Source organism: Sitophilus oryzae, unplaced genomic scaffold, assembly GCF_002938485.1.
Source record: "Sitophilus oryzae breed Bouriz unplaced genomic scaffold, Soryzae_2.0 scaffold_1167_pilon_pilon, whole genome shotgun sequence".
NCBI classification, from domain to species: domain Eukaryota; kingdom Metazoa; phylum Arthropoda; class Insecta; order Coleoptera; family Curculionidae; genus Sitophilus; species Sitophilus oryzae.
The window spans coordinates 175,450-193,725 of NW_022145801.1; the positions used below are offsets into that span (position 1 = coordinate 175,450).

An 18,276-nucleotide genomic window follows, 5' to 3' on the forward strand; every position below is an offset into this window, starting at 1 on the left:
TCAAGATAAAAAATTAAAACATTATTTTTCCGCCATCTTTGTACCGCGATAATGATTGACTTTTGACCCAACGTTTATGAAGCAAACTACCCTTTATTTTGAACAAGGAATCAGCCCCTGAAGTTTTTCGCATTTGTTTTGAAACACCCTGTATATGAGTTGTAAATCAATGTTTTTAAATGACCTGTTGCCAAAATCTTATCAGAATTAGTGATAAACGACAAAAAGAAAACCCAAAAGGAAGCCGAAAAAATAATCGCGGTTAAACTGGTCTTGTGATTTAATCACTTATCTAAACAAAATTTATTTGAAAAATTAGATTAGCTGATTGGTCCATTTCACGATGAGGGAAATAATCGTCATAATATGCACACGTTTTCATAATATGCACGTTATATGTTTCCAGTCTAATGTTATTGCCATAAATGCTAACTGTGGATGTTATTTTTTGCAACTTGGTTTGGACATATTGCCTACTGTGCACCTGTAAGATGCACACGTCGTATCACAGCCACTTGCGTGTAAAAATAGTACATGATTTTGACTCTTTGTCGAACTAAGCCTTGTTTTTCAATTGAACTAAGCCTTATTTTTCAAACATTTTAAATACTGTTATTTTATCCCACCTGTAAGATGCACACGTCGTATCACAGCCACTTGCGTGTAAAAATAGTACATGATTTTGACTCTTTGTAAAAGTAGATCAACTTTTTGATGAAGATATTTCGGTTTGATGTTGAGGTTTCCCTGGTTTTAAGAAGAAAATAGTTTTTTAGCAGTTCGAGCAGTGATAGTACGAGTAAGTCTACATCTTCACCAACAACAATAGTTGTATTTGTCAAATTAAATTGCTCTATAGCTGTTTTTTATTTCCATCGCTTTTATAATTTCCAATCCTTACTAATATTGTTACGGATTCCGTGGGTCCACTATTTAAACTCACGATAAAATACTTAACGAATTTATTTGTCTCACTCTGTACACACAACTTATACTATTTACAACACAATTTATGCAACTACTATTACTCTAACGGTATTTCGCGGTATTATCAAACTTCAGACTTCAGACTATCTTCAGACTAGTCCAACTGTCAAAGCGCGGGCCTTATATACCCCCTGGCGATTGTTTCTGGAATTTTCTAAAGAATTCTGGAATTTTCTTTTACTTTCTGGCGAATTCGCCAGGTTCCTCAATGCACATTGCGATTATGTAGCAGTCAAATACGTTTAAATAAAATATACGACGGCCTCCCCATAAGAGCAATGAGAGGATTTACGTCCCAGTATTGAAGGAGGACAGAAAATCGAGTCGAATGTTCAAGACATAGGTTCATCCTTGTTTAGTCAAACCTCCTACAAACCAAGGATAGACTTACGTAGGAAATGCATTGAAATTCTATAGCCATTCTTCAACATCGGGACAGGAATTTAAGCGGTACCCTCCGTATACTTTATTTTAAACGTATTTGGTAGCAGTACTGCAGTTATGCAACCAGTAATACACCTTGACAATATCTTTTATTCTTTTATAGTTTTCACTTAAACAGAATCACAATAGACATGTGGAATAGACCTACGACGATTATTTGACTCGTTATACCTCAGAAAGTGTAGTGGCTCCAAGGAAAAAAGTATTGATACATTTTTTTACATATTTTCATATGGAATTATGATCTATAATTTTTGTCTGAGGTAATTTTATGATTAAATTTACCGTTTTTTTTTAGGTTAGGTTAGGTAGGGTTAGTAATTTCAAAAAAATAATTTTATTTACTTATTTCATCCCTTCTCGGGGGTGAATTATTTTTTTTTTTCGCAATTGGTTTTTAGATCTTTCAAAGTAACTTATATCAAAAACTCAAATTTTTACCAAAACTTCGTATTTAAAGGCCTGTTTTCTTGAACTACTAAGGCCACAGATTAGGTATATTATAAGTATACAGATAAAAATCTTGTCCCTGATTCGTGGTACGAAAATTGTTTTTTATGACGATGAGCAAACGAGTAAAATTTCCTGTGCGCAAAAATAAACTCGCGTTTAAACAGAGTAATAACTGGTCCGGTCAGGCACTGTGCACAATTTTAGAGGTCATAAGTGGGCGTGCTATGTGCTCAAACTAGTAACCTAACTAGCGTGCGACTCTGAAAATTAGAACCACGAAAAACAATGCTTTTGACGATAAGTTTATAATCTGTATAATCTATGCTTAGGCTTTAAGTAGGTTGTATTTTAATTTTATATAGAGTAAAGACGTTTTTTAAATGTATAGTTTAAAATTCCATTTTCTTTTTTAATCTTTCTATAATTGATAATTTTTGGGAAGTTTTATGTCAATTCACGGTAAATCACGTCTAGAGATTGACCTGGCCAAAATTATCATCGATTGTCATTCCTAGCCGTCTTTGAATTTTTTGGCATTAAACCTGGTTCATGTGTGTTTTTGTATTTTAGTGTAATTGACGATCCGTTGGCCGCATTTAATCGCATCCTAAGAGAAAAAGACGAGAAAAGGGCGAGACAACAGCGCTTAGCTAGGCGCAGCTGGAGCAGGAGCAGGAGTCGCAGCAGGAGCTACAGCAGATCGCCTCCGCCTCTTAGGCGACGTAGCCGATCGCCGCGCAGACGCAGCAGGAGCCGGTCGTTCTCGATTAGCAGGTATTTATATGCTTCTGTAGCTTTGACAGTGCTTTGAATTAAATATAACTAGACAAGGGTAATGTTTGCTATTCACAAACACTTTCTAAGATTTTTACAGATAATGAATAGACAGGTGATTATAGCTTTGTTCCAACGCAGAAATTAGGACCGTTCTAGAACGGTTATTGGTATCGCCGGGATCGAATTTGTGTGCATGTGTCGACGGGATCGAATTTGTGCGCATGTGAGGACAGTTTTGTTACAATACCAAAATTAAATGCAGTTGGAAGGGTTTGGGAATCGATTTTAGAATTCGCCCTGGCTGCTGTGGCGCCTTACGCTGGAATCCAATTCATAACCTTATTTTTTGTTATTGATATTGGTTAGATCTAAGGGTTAGATATATTTTTTGTACGATTTTTATTATCTAGAGGATTCAAAATGAGCAATATATCGTATGATTAAAAAAAACGGCGTTGTGAAAAAAAGATCGCTATCATTTTTTATATGTAAAATTATATGGAGAATTGCATTGATCTTCATTTCCAAGCCAACTGGACGCCGTTTTTTCTCGATCGTACGGTATTTACGTGCTTGAACTATACACTATAAGACAATTAATAAATTGGGAGGGAGATTTATTTATATTTATACGTTTGAATCATTCGTTCAAATCATTTTCGCTGGTATCCAACAGACACGATATCACTGTCCTCTTCGTCACTCATCATAGTTCAAAAATAGAGAAATATTTAAAATAAATACACGATAAACATCAAATTAAATTGTCAAAATTAAAAAGAGAAATGGCTAAAGGAATTTAAAGTCCAGAAAAAATCAATAATCTGCTGACACAGTCTTAATGCGCAGGTCAGTCCCTATGATTCTCGCTTTCAGGCTGGTATCGAAATTACGGTTCTGGAATCGATTCACTAACGGTGACAACTCTTGTTGGAACGCAAAAATTATCGTTCACTAAACGATTCTCTCGTGGTTGGAACGCTTTTTCTCCACTGCGGAGAAGCGTTACCGAACCGAGTACGGTTCTCTCTGTCGTTGGAACGACACTTATGCTTGAGTTTGGTACCTATGACAATCAAAATCTTATAATCTTATTGCTACGGTTTTTAATAGTCTTTTTTTTATTTTATTGTCTAATCCAACTTCGCTTTTTTTTTATGTGAAGCTCTAGTGGAGCCTAGCATCTGACTTGTAGTTAGGACTGTAAAATTTCAATTTAAAATACAGCTAGTTGGACTGCTGGTTCTGAATAAGCTGTGGCGCAAATGATATGTCGCAAGTCGCAATAGGTGTAGAAATATCATTGCAGTTATATATTAAAATTGTACTTTATCTATGTGGAGGAAAGTTATTTGCGTTTTCTTATTCATTTTGGCTGAAAATGCCTTACTAGTTTCTATGTGTAGATTGACTACTATGTAAATAGAAATGTTTTGCGTTTCCTACAATGGGATCTTTCACTAACGTATATTTTCATTATTGTGGCGTTTTTTTACAAGAGACAAAAAATGTAGTAAATACTGGAAGGACCATTTTACGAAAAAAACAATCGGTCGTTGGTTGTGTTGGAAAAATGTTATACTAAAATTTATGTAGGGGTGGGGTGGGGGTAGTTTTCAATCTTCCGGTACTTTTTCTTGATTTTTGTGAAACTCAAATGTTAAAGCATTTAGCAAAACATGACACCCAAAATGTCGGAATAAGGGTTCTTAAAATATCTGAAAAAATGTGTTTATTTTTTAAAGTTTCATGCCCTCTAGTGTACAAATAAATGAAGCACTTTTGTAGAGAGGTAAATCGTATCCAATGAACTTATTTTGATTCCAAGCATTATTTTAGTACTTTTTAAATTAACAATTAAGAAAAAAATTGAATGTAGTAGATATTAATATTATATATACGCTTGTCTAGTTATGTTTATTTTTCTGTGATTTACACCCTTTAATGGCTTTAGTAGAAAAAAGCACATTTCTATTAAAATTGTTTTTATTTTTTAAGTATTTAACGTGTGATTTATAATTTTGCATGATATACTTAGGATTGATCGTTTTTAGTTTCTTCTGTGTTTTTCCATCCTCTAAGTTGCGTTCTTAATTATTTGTTGTCACTGTGTATTAATCCATCTTTTGCTTTTCCGAGTATAGCACGTGTATGGGCTACCCAAATAGAACGTGTATACTATTTCTGTAATATTTGTTTTCTAACAATATTTATAATATTACTCTATTTTAACTTGAATATATTCTGTTTTCAGTTGTTTAGGAATCGAATTTTAACAGTGATAGCTGGCTTTGTCTAGTTTTTTATAAAATATCGATGTACTTGTGGAGTACTCTTAAAGTTTGAGTAAAGTTAGACAAGTTTTTTAATATAGTTTAAATTATCTAAAATAAAGAAATTTATATTTTACATATTAATTCAGATAAACTCAAACACTTTGAAACCGAATTGAGAAACTTAAAACTTACCTATTGTACATTACCTGTTATTATAAAAGTATTTTTGCTGGAAAAAATGATAAAAGTTTTGTTAGTAATACATTTAGCTTTAATTAACTTCTTTACGTACAGTATTGTCCCACTTTTAACACGCTGTAACTTATTATTTACTTATATTAAGTATTTTGTTAAATTTAAATAGAACTATTAAAAAAAATGTGATACATTAGATTATAAGAATTAAGATTTAATACACTTTTTTACTCTAATACACCGAATATAGAGTGTGGGAAAGCTTGGCTAAAGTGTGGGAAAGTTTGGCTTTTAGGTGGTGAAAAAGTTGTCGTACGCAAGGTAGAATATAGCTTTTTAGATAATAATTTTTGAAGTGAAACTTCTTTACGCGCGATGGAGGTAAAAATTCAAGGCCGTGACACACGAGCTAGAGAGAAAAAATAATGGTAAGGATCGCGCCAACACCAAAAAAACATTTGATTTAAAGCTAAGAAAAGCATGATAATAAACTTGATACTGTACCTGGGTACCGATATCATCTGGTTGTGTGCTTGAGACTAAATTTTCATGCATATTTTCATCGATAGGTTTGTAGCTTGTGAATAACAGTCTAGGTAAAGCATCTAGCTCATTTGCTAGCTCAGAATTAGAATTATTAGAGTTAAGCAACTCGGAATTGAGAGTACATTGTAATATTTAATTCAAACCAATAATCAATGAGAATATTCGTATAATTTAACAAAAATACGAATTGTTGGTTAGGTTCAAAAATTTTTCTCTTCTTAAATAAATTTAAGCGTTAACTTTATTAGCATTTACTATGGACATTTGCATAAAAGTGTGTATTTTGGGTGGTACTGAACAAAATTTGCAACCTATTGAGGAAACAGAAAATGTACAGAAATAAATTGAACATAATATTTATATTGAAACAGCATTATAATATGTCACTTTTTCAAACATGTCCTTCAAATCCTTCAATTTAATAGCTGTTAGTAAGAAGTTTCACTTCAAATATGCGTACATAGTGCATACACTGTTTTTTTCATCATTGTGAACGATATTTGCATGGTAATTAAATAAACAAAAATTTTATTTTATTTTTTTGGTGCACCCTAATGTATAGTGTATGTACCAATAACTAGGCCTGTTCCAAACACCGGAACACCGTTTCAACACCGGTGTTGGGCTGACACCGGTGGCGAAATATGGACTATCCGGTGTTCCGATGTCGACACCGACACCTGTGTTGACACTGACACCGGTGTTGGCACCGACACCGATGTTGGCACCAATACCGGTTTTGACTACGGTGTTTGGTAAACGGGTTAAAGAAGAAATAATGTTAATTAATAAGTTAAAAATAAACCCTGATGATAATAATGTCGTATCGGTGCTTATTTTTTTCGTTTATTAAAGCGCACAGACTTAAAGCGTTCAAATTTAAATATATTTTTTTGCCAGACTAATCACTAAAATAAAGTGGAAGCATCAGATAACCAACTATAAAGTAAAAAATTGTTTAATCAAAAACAAATAGAAAACAAAACTAAACATAAAGAAACAAAAATTCGTAGCTGTAAAAAAAACTAAAAAATATTACATTAAAAAAAACAAAAAAAAAACAAGCAAACGGCACCATCGACGTCGACACCGAGACCGGTGTTGATCTCGACACCGGTGTTCATCGCGATACCGGTGTTGAGATAAACATCGGTGTTCAGATAAACACCGGTGTCCAGATAAACACCGGTGTCGAGATAAACACCGGTGTCGAGATAATCACCGGTGTCGAGATAAACACCGGTGTTGTAGATGAACACCGGTGCTGAAATGAACACCGGTGTTGAGATAAACACCGGTGTCGGTGTTGACCCGGTACACCGACTGAAACACCGGCGGTCATCAATACCTAACACCGTTGTTCAAATCTCAACACTGAACAGGTCTACCAATAACTGTAACATTTGACAGCGTATGATACTTTTGATAATACATAATAAAAATTGACAAAAAAAAACGTAATAATTTGTTAATGAATGTCGTACAACTAAAATTAAAAAAACAAAACATAAGAAACAAAAATTCGTAGCTGTAAAATAAACTAAAAAATATTACATTAAAAAAAACTAAAAAAAAAACAAACAAACGGCACCATCGACGTCGACATCGAGATCGGTGTTGATCTCGACACCGGTGTTCATCGCGATACCGGTGTTGAGATAAACATCGGTGTTGAGATAAACACCGGTGTCGAGATAAACACCGGTGTCGAGATAAACACCGGTGTCGAGATAAACACCGGTGTCGAGATAATCACCGGTGTCGAGATAAACACCGGTGTTGTAGATGAACACCGGTGCTGAAATGAACACCGGTGTTGAAATAAACACCGGTGTCGGTGTTGACACCGGTACACCGACTGAAACACCGGCGGTCATCAATACCTAACACCGGTATTCAAATCTCAACACTGAACAGGTCTATAGTAAACGCCACGAATGTTTGGGAGTGATTCATCGGTCGCTACCATGTGAACTAATCTGTTCAAGGTCACATGAAACTTAGTTCCAGTGCCGTGGTGTTTCAAATCATATAATAATCAATATATAACCTTTTGTAATTTGTTGTTTTAACTGTCGAAGTCTTGTCAAAACATATATTTGGTTATAAATATAAAATGGAATGCCCCATTGGTCGCACTGCAAGCGCACCAATGGACTGACGCACAAAAACGAATCAATCAAAGAAACGCGATATAGTATCGTCTTTGTCAATCACGCTAACATTTTAGAATAAGTAAGAGGAGCGCAGGCAGATGATTAGACCGGGCCTTTAAAAACCTACGTCTGCGGTAAAAATTTACATTTTTAACGTAAAAATGATAGCGCGCGTGTCGATTCTAACTTCATCAAGCGATAAATCACTCCCAAACATTCGAGGCGTTTACTATACCAATAACTGTAACATTTGACAGCGTATGATACTTTTGATAATACATAATAAAAATTGACAAAAAAACGTAATAATTTGTTAATGAATGTTGTACATCTAAAATTAAAAAAAAGTTATAACTAGTTAAGAGTGGGACAAAATAAAATGCTAACATATAAATTAAACATCTAGAATGTGCCTATAGAACCAAACAAATCAATCCACACAATTTAACTTTTTATTACACCATTCTTTTTCCCATTATTAACCTGTCTAAAAATCACGATGATAAAAAGCATCGGCTGCTTCTTTTTGCGTAGCCAGTAGGTACTACGTAGGCAGGCAGGTTACTAGCAAGGGTTGTTGTGTTGATTTTAGGTCGCGATCTCGGTCGTACTCGCTCAGTCCGCCGCCTAGGGGGGCGTCGCCGATGCGCGGCCGCTCGCCCAAGCCGCTGCCGCCCCTCCACCCGTCGAGGAGGGACCACGCGCGCTACCGCCCTTCACCGCCACCGCTGCCGCCCTCACACAGATCGCCGCCCCTCAGGTATGACGAGCATGACAAAGAAAATGTAAAAATGGTTGATGAGTTGTGCCGCGATATATTTATGATTATATTGTAATTGTTGTTGGTTGTGAGGTGGAATGTAGTTTTTTTACGTAGACGCCGGAAGATTTAAATATTGTTTAGAGTTTACTGCTATAGCTGAGATGTTTTAAAAAGAACAGAAATGAAATGTGCAATAAGAATAGGTGCAAGTTTTAATTATCTTTTTTTCGTTCTGCACAAATTATATCATTATATCCGCAGATATCCACTTTTATACAAGGTATGAAAGACGGTGTCCGTCGTGTTTAAGCCTCATGTCTCCTTGCAAGTCAATTTGCTTAAACATCTCTTGAAGTTCTTGCTGACTTGTTAGAGCTTGTAGCACAGTAGGTCTGGGGAAAATCAAGCTTGTCAGAGGACAGAAAAATAACGCGAAGGAAAATGGAAGAGATAAATAAATTTAAAAAACGTATTTTTACATAAAATTTAGTGATGATTGGATTCAAATATTACCAAATTTGGCATCTCTTCGAGCATGGCCAGAAAGAAGCATAGAATGCAATACTTTTTACTAATAATGATAATATTTTTAAATGGTCTCTTTTATTATTTGAGATATAAACACAACTTCTAACTAAACGAACTATTGATATTGTTGACAGTATAAATAAAAATCTTTTAAAGGTTGTCATTTGTATGTGTCAAATAAAAATCGTTTGAAGGATGTGAATTTTTTACACATGTGTAAAAATTGTGAAATTCACATCTCTTCGCAGATTTGGCAAGCTGTACATATTAAGATAGATATTTATGAAAAAATCGAACGCTTGGGCAGTTTTTAGTAGTGTCTAAGTAGATCCACACTGAATCCATTTTCTTTCTCAATTTTTTCTACGTTTTTTGACGTTTTCTTATTTTCAATTCGTTTTTTAAAGGAATATGCCGGGTCTCAAAAGTGGCTCGCCGCTATAACTTTTTTTGTAGTTGTTGTTGTAGTCATTTCCGGTGAAACAGGAAGTGATAAAAAACAATTGAATACGTCAATCAATCCTAATTTAGTATGTCATGTACTAGCATACCAAATCTGGTTTTTTTTTATCTAAGAAAAAAAAAGTTATAGGGGTGAGCCACTTTTGAAACGGACCCGGTATGTTAGGATCGCAGTATTGAAGGGACATTTTGCGGTTTTGCGAATAAGAAAGAGTAATGTACACGTTTTATTAAAAAGTTAAGGCAAACAAGCTTGCAAGAGTAATAAACTTAGGAATGTTTACTGAGAAAACTTACAAGTTGCTTGTAAGGTTACACGAGGCTTTATCATTATTATGGAACGAGAAAGGTGGTCAAAAATTACAGCTGTTTTTGTGTTTTGCACGTTTTATTGCTGTTGTGGTCTTTTTTTATATCTCCACTGTCGTAATACTTGAGATAGTTTGTGCATGATTTAAAAAAAACGTATTTCAAATATTAATTAAATTTAAAAATGCTTTATTTTGACTATAATTTTTTTTCGTGTCGTAGAATATTGCTTTTATATTATCTTTTCTTTTATGTTAGTTTTATTAGAGGTTTTATTCCAAAAGTTATTAGATCTCGATGATAATATTCCGTTAGTAAAGCCAAAGAAACCAAACAACACTAAGTATATATTTTTAGCCAAAGCAAAAAAAAATAAATAGAATCTCTAAGAAAAGAAAGAAATATTTTAAATGGCTTAAATTTATATGATATATTTATTTATTTGACTATGGCATATACAGGGTGTCAAAAAAATAGTGTATCTAACTTCGGTGAATGATTCTACAGATAAAAATAAAACAAAAAGTTCCTATCAACTAAAATGCTTCCCTAAGAACTTACAACCCTCGAAAGGGTAAATAAAATTATATATTGTGTTTATTTTTAAGAACATTGGTAACCCGGTTTTCTTGTAATTTGGTACACATTTTAATGCCAAAGCGAATGGCTATAGTGTAAAATACCACAACAGTGCTGAAAGTGTACTTTTCATTAGGGTAGAGAGTATTGCTGGTGGTACTTTTTTATCCTTATACATACAGTAATTTCATCAAACGGTATAGAAAGCGTGGAATTTTTTATGTAAGAAAAGTGCTCTACGTTTAGTTTAAAAAAAAAATGGTGAACGGTTGTCAAGATATTTGCGTTTAAAGTTTACGATGTGGCGATTTTAGTATTAGTGAAATCATGAGATTAATTTATTTATAATTTCTTTACATTTTATCATTTTGTTAATACTAAAATCGACGCATCCTAACTAGTGTTCGACCGATAGGCTCTTTTTGGCCGATACCGATAATCGGCCGTTACCGATATGTTTCAGGCCGATACGATATATATCGGCCTATCGGCGTATTTTTTTTAATTGCCGCGAGGGCCGATTTTTATAGTGGCGAGGTTCAGCTCAAGTTCTTCCGCCTATATTATGCATATAATTTAATTCCGAACATCTGGCAACATTGCACCACAGTAGTAGTAATAACTTTGGTAATAATAATAATGAATTAATGACCTTGGTAAATCCTCTAATCGTCTTCGCGACACAGCGGCCGTTTCCGAGCATCCCGAGTTTCTTTATTATTCGGTATTTCCCAGAACACGCATTTTTCGTTCACTAGACTCTGGGCTTGTTTTGGGATTGAATTTGTCTAATCCTGTTAGGGTGTTTATTTTTAAATGCGAGTTGTGTTTAAACTAAATTAAAATGGCTTCAAAGAAAAGTATTTATTGGAAATATTTCGTGAAGAATAAATTATCTGTGACAGCTAAGACTTCGACGGTTAAGTGCCAATTATGTGTTTTATTTATTCGTTACTGTTTATCTTTTTGTCTTATTTTAAGGAAATCGTCCGGTTTTTTTGTGTTCCTATACATTCCTATGCTAAACTTTTTTTAGACAGATTTAAGGGAAATTTGTTTTTTTTTCAAATTTTCTGTTTTAGTTTATTTCTCTGTTTATTATTTTAAAGAATCCGTTTCAGTTTGTATTCATATATGTTTAATAAAGTTGTTCCTAAAAAAATCAAGTTCAGTTAATTTTTTTCGTGAATAATCAATAAAATAAAATATCGGCCGATATACATTTGTATATCGGCCGATACCGATAATCGGCATGATGGTACGGCATACCGATATTTTCATATCGGTATCGGTATCGGTCGATCACTAATCCTAACCTTTAAACACAGATATCTTGAAAACCGTTATATCGAACTAAAGAAAGTCCCAATATTTTGTCATTTTTTGAAATTTCAAATTATAGATACAGCAATTGCTGTATCTATAAGGATAAAGAAAGTACCACAAGTAGTACTATCTACCCTAATGGAAAGTACGCTTTCAGGGCTGTTGGTCGGCTTGTTTCGCTTTGGCACTAAAATGTGTGTACGAGTACCAACTTTAAAGAGAAACGGTTTACCAATGTTCTTAGAAATAAACAAAATATATTATTTCTATTTACCCTTGAGAGTGAAAGAGTGCAGGAAAATAGAACAACTAAACACACAAACATGATGATTTTAATCTCCATAAAAAACTTGAAGAAACCGCTGGGGTGTACAGAAAACGGAGCCTAGGTATAACAATCAACGAGAATAATCAGATAGTTCTAAATGATAACGAAAAACGCCAAATTTGGGAGGAGTATGTAGAAAAACTGTTTAATGATAATAGACCGGACAAAAAACTCGCAGTAGAAAATAATCTAACTGGACCTTCTATTACGACAGAAGGGATTGAAAAGGCTATACAAGGTGCGAAAAATAATAAAGCAGCTGGGCCGGATGAGATCCCATCAGAAATACTTAAACTTCTGGACGAGAGAGGCATTGCAGTTCTATCCAAGTTGTTTAACCGAATATATGATACTGGTCACTATCCGGAGCAATGGTTATCTTCAACCTTTATCCCTATACCAAAGAAGATCAGCGCACGAAAATGTGAAGAACACAGACTCATCAGTCTCATGGGTCATTCTCTAAAAATATTCCTGAAAATAATACATCGGAGATTGTACGGAAGGTGTGAGGATGCCATGAGTGACTCACAGTTTGGATTTAGACAGGGGTTGGGTACCAGGGAAGCACTAGCGGCGACGCAGATATGAGTACAGAACTGCTACGACCAGCGAAGAACGCATGTTTTATAGATTACGAGAAAGCTTTCGATAGGGTTCAACATCATAAACTTATGCAGCTTCTCAGGAGATTGGATTTAGACTAGAAAGACATCCGATGTATCGAAAACCTATTCTGGCACTAATCAGCACGGGTAAAATTAGTGAACGGTCTAACCAACCAAATTTGTATTCGCAGAGGAGTAAGGCAGAGGTGTATACTATCGCCGCTCTTGTTCAATATATACTCAGAGGCCATCTTTCAGGAGTCGCTAGAGGACAAGGAGATTGGAATTAGAGTCGATAGAGTCTGGATAAATAATATACGATATGCCGATGACACACAGCTAGAGATAGGGAAGCCATGGAAATAGTGGTCGCAAACATACATTAATGGATAAGCAGAGAAAGAAGAAGAAGACCCTTTCGAGGGTTGTAACTTCTTCGGGAAGCATTTTAGGGCATTTGTTTATAGGGACATTTTGTTTTATTTTTATATTTAGAAGCGCCTACCGAAGTTAGATCCACTATTTTCTGACACCCTGAATAGTCGTTGTAGAACTGCAAAATAGAAAGGCGATGACTTTAGTATCTGGAAGAACAAAGAACTTTGATTTGCTTTTATTATTATTGAGTCTTCATTTATTTTGGAACTAATGTTCATTCACTGCTCAATTTATCTTCTTCGCGAAGAATGTATTAATTTTGGATGTTTATACATACCAAAGAATGACAAAAACAAGAACAATACCGAGACTTAACAGTTACAAGAAGCACTCCATTTTACTTGCATGTGCCATATATTTTTCTAAACACTCTAGTGATATTCAATATTTTAAATAGCTTAAATTCATATTATGTTTTCCTTTATTTAGTAGTGGCATACAGCCGTTGTAGTACTGCAAAATAGGAATACGATGACTTTAGTATCTAAAATAACAAAAAGGCGTTAAAATTATATTAAATACGTTTACTAAGGTGATTTACTTTCATCAATGTTGATAAATTTAACTCAAAGAATCCTACTGCTCTTATGGTGACTGGTTTCTTTGCTCGTTCCATGATAATGACGAACATTTTCTGGACCCTTGCGTTAGTCTTATACCAGTTGATTTTATAACATTGGTCTGTGATTTCGTTACTCTAAAAAAACAGATTTATAGGGGGTATCTCAGAAATGCAATTGCTTTTAACGGTTCAGTATTTTAATACTTAAATCATATTAGTGAAAATAAAGAATATACAAGTATTTCAACTTAGTACTTTACTAAAAAGTAAAAACAAAAAATTAATTCTATGCAATCATAAATACATACTATTTTTAATCTATATTTAAGTCCAAGTATTAGGGCTTATTTAAGAGATGCGTTACATATCACACTCAAAATTTATTATACAGTGCCACAGATTATCATATACAACTTTTTTTATTTATTGACTTACAATAGGTGATATTTGACTTCGGCGATAGTTTCTGCATTGATTTAGATTAAAATTGACATCGGAAAATTTAGCCTTTTGCTTTCAGGTATCTGTCAAATTTGACATTTAAACTATTAAATGGCTATAAAACGGATTTCGTGGCCGCATTTGGTAAAACTTTATTTGGAAAAGCTGTTCTTATACTTTTTTGCAAAAAGGTAAATTTTATTGTTAAAAAATTGGCCGGCGTGATGTAAACTATGAATAATTCTCCCATATATCGAGTTGACAATATTCCTATACATTTTATCTCTCTAATTACCGAACTTTAGTTTAGATTTAGATTCTCGTTAAAAATAAGGCCCACTGGAGTAGTATGTTAGTTAATTTTTTTTTAAAAACTTACTAAACTACTTTAATTTTAATTTATTTAGAGACCATATAAGGGCAATGTATACAGGGTGTTTCAAAAAACATGTGCCATCTCTCGTTGGGAGATTCCTCACGTAAAAAATAAGACTTATTTTTCATATCAACATAGGTCCGATTCTGCTTTGTATCGTAGCTACAGGGTGTTAAATTCATAATAATCTTTCGATTTGTTATAATTTCCTTCCAAGTACTTTTAGTGATTTGAATGAAATTTTGGAGGTAAAAGTTACTTAGTAGTGTTACATATTTTAATGCTAAAAAAGTGCCAATAAATTCATCAGGGACGTGCATATGGGCTATCACTGGAATATTTTTCAAAAAGAACATGTGCGCCACAGACTTTTTCTTTTGATATCAAAATTGTGTAGGCCGTTTAATGCCAATTAAAAGTTATCTCTTGATATTTTGTCCAATTCGGCCTCCTTGATGAGATAAACGCAATTTTATTAATCACAATTAATAAAATTAAAATAAAAATAAAATTAATAAATTATATATTTTACCTAATTTATTATTAAAATTATTAATATTAAATTGCACTGGAATATTTTTCAAAAAACAACATGTGCGCCACAGACTTTTTTCTTTTGATATCAAAATTGTGTAGGCCGTTTAATGCCAATTAAAAGTTATCTCTTGATATTTTGTCAAATTCGGCCTACTTGATGAGATAAACGCAATTTTATTAATCACAATTAATAAAATTAAAATAAAATTAATAAATTATATATTTTACCTAATTTATTATTAAAATTATTAATATTAGTTACTTATTACTTATTAGTTATTAGTTTATATTACTATTAGTTCAACATATAGCAATTTCAAATAGAAAAATGGTATTTAAGATAATTACAAAAAACCTAATTTTAAAAAGTTATAACATCTTGTAACTCTAAAACAATGCATTTCCATACCCCTGTAAAGGTTGCTGTTGGATTTTGGACTTGATTTTTTTGGACTTGGATCAAGGCAAATTAATAAAATTGCGTTTATCTCATCAAGGAGGCCGAAATCGACAAAATATTAAGAGACAATTTTTAATCGGCATTAAACTGCTTACACTATTTTGCTAATAAGAAAAAAAAGTCAGAGGTGTACATGCTTTTTTTAGAAAAATATTTCAGTGATAACCCATATGCACGTCCCTGGTTAATATGTCGACACTTTTTTAGCTTCAAAATGTGTCGCATTTATAGTTACTTTTAGCATCAAAATTTCATTCGAAACGCTAAAAGTACTTGGAAGAAAATTATAATAAATCAAAAAAATATTAAGACCCTGTAGCTACGAAACAAAGCAGAATCGGACCTATGTTGATATGAAAAATAAATCTTATTTTTAAGTTTTTTATTTTTAATCTCCCCACGAGAGATGGCACATGTTTTTTGAGACACCCTGTATACCGACCTGATCTTTTTAGAAGTGTTCTCTGAATTTGAACGTATAAGATAGAGAATAATATAAATGACCAGTTGACAGACAGAGAGACAAAATATAAAACGACATACAGTGTTGCCGGTTTTTTACGTTTGTAGGAAAATGTGTGTGGAAGAAAATAAATTATTTTAAAAACTTTCATGTATATTACTGAAATGAAGATAATACATCTAAGCTAAATATAGTCCATTACAGCTGTAGTAAAATGAATAACTAATTGTGAAAAATAATGTTTCAACCCTAGATGCAACATTTTTCGGAAACGCCTACTTGCGCGGTTCGAAATTTTGATGCAAATTCCGGCAATACCGCGTAGAAGGAATGTATCAACCCAACTTTTTTCTCTCTTTAATACATCTGATTTATCATTAAGCTGCCTACATCACTGTCTTACGCGTTAAAATCCAGACCACACTTCTAAAATAACCAGCTCGGTTATTAAACAATTTTGTAAGTAGGTTATGAAAAATAAATTTTAACTATACAAGAATATAACAGATTTATAGAAATTACAATATAGTGTATTTAGGGGAATGCATCATGCCATCTCAGTAAATGGGGAAGTTATTTATATTCATCACTTTTCATCACACTTTGTTTAATTTTAAATAATATAAAAGCTACTAACGTATTCAATAAATTTAACAGAATATATTATGACCACTTTAAGAGCCCAGTTCACTAGTCCGAAAAAGTAGCAAAATAAGCGTTCGGCATTTAACGTTTTATGTAAAACTGGCTAGGTATTTTTACACAAATGAAGAGGAAATTAAAGATAAAGGATTATACTATATCCGTATTGTAGCACATTTTTAGACAACTTCTTTATTTGTAAGATTTTGATGGTCAAACATCAACAAAATATTCCTCATGTTTGGACTAAATTTTCTCGAAAACAAAAGACATAATTTAAAATTTCATTACAATACGGAAATTGATTGAAGTTTTGTGATTACAGTGATATACAGAGAAGACCAGGCTACTAGTAACATAGCAAGTTGCCGGACGAATTTACGTTTACCCGTTTTGCGTTCGTACTCGAGAGCCACTGCTGGCTAGTCGGCTGGTCAGGCAGTACGCAGTTGCAGTTGTGCTTGGACGGGTCGGTCGTAACAGACTAGGAATATGACTAAGCCTTAGGCAGACTTCTGAAATATAATATATATTTCCTTCGGCCACACACCCACTTTACCCGATCCCTGAGAGCGACCCAAAAATACAGCGTAATAGACTTTTAATACATACAGGGTGGCCCATCGAAACGAGTATTCTTTTTTCAAAAAATCCAAAAACACGTCAATTTTGTTTGTGAGAAAATCTTCAACCCTCTAAGCGGGGGTGTCATCCCCCAACTTTTTTCAAAGGAGAAGGGGGGTTAAGTGGCACCGCAATGAAAAGAACATTTTATTCTCTATATTTCCCCGCTTCGTTTTTGGAAATCGGTGGAGTCAGTCAAGCAGAGAAAATATGAAGGATTGAAATTTGAAAAGTTTATTTAAACATTTATCAGAGTAAATGATAATGATAAATTCCTTCGACCAATTTGCTGTTTCTTCTTATTATTTCTAGATGTTTACGCATTTTTTCACTTGACACAAGGTTGTACGATCAGTTGCGGTAGTTGCTAGATTGCTGTTCTGTGACTTGTGCGTTGAAGTACTTCTTAACATCGTTCAACTGACCTACAATAGAATTTCCAAAAATACCAGCCCACAGGTTCAATTTTTGACGGTTTTGTGTGTGCACCTCGTGAAAAACCCTGGGGTTGTCCTCAACCCAATACTGACAGTTGTGCCGATTAACTACACCGTTCAAAAAGAAATTACACTCATCCGAAAAACACACATTAAATAGGCAATTATTATCATTCGCCACTCGTTCACTCATAGTTTCACAAAATTGCAAGCGACGATCAAAATCGTCGTTGAGTTCTTTTACCAACTGAATTTTGTACGGGTGAATCTTACTACGTGTTTTTTTTAATATCCTCTGGACACTTGTACGATTCACGCCGGTCTCATTGGTTAATTTTCTGGTACTCAGCGGCAACTTGGCCCAATACAAATACCTCCCTAGCTTTATTTACTACAGGATTTTCCCTCTGCCTGTTTTTACTCATAACGGAACCAGTTTCGCGAAATTTTGCTACTAACTCGCGAACAATTATGCCATAAAGGTCGGCATCGTCTGGACAAATTAATTAAGAATCCCAGTACTTTCAATTGACTTCGGAAATACTATAAAAACATCTGT

General features: G+C 33.8%; 1 protein-coding gene across 2 annotated transcripts in view; it reads left to right on the plus strand.

Annotated features, from left to right (window-relative positions):
- Positions 1-18,276, plus strand: part of LOC115888133 (E3 ubiquitin-protein ligase RBBP6-like) — a 74,154-nt gene that overhangs the window by 12,139 nt on the left and 43,739 nt on the right. Inside the window, exons 13-14 of one of the 2 annotated variants that reach the window (XM_030907723.1) lie at positions 2,455-2,658; positions 8,427-8,594. In XM_030907723.1, coding sequence (XP_030763583.1) covers positions 2,455-2,658; positions 8,427-8,594 — 372 coding nt within the window. The remainder of the gene's footprint in view (positions 1-2,454; positions 2,659-8,426; positions 8,595-18,276) is intronic. The other variant, XM_030907731.1, reaches the window with a different exon arrangement.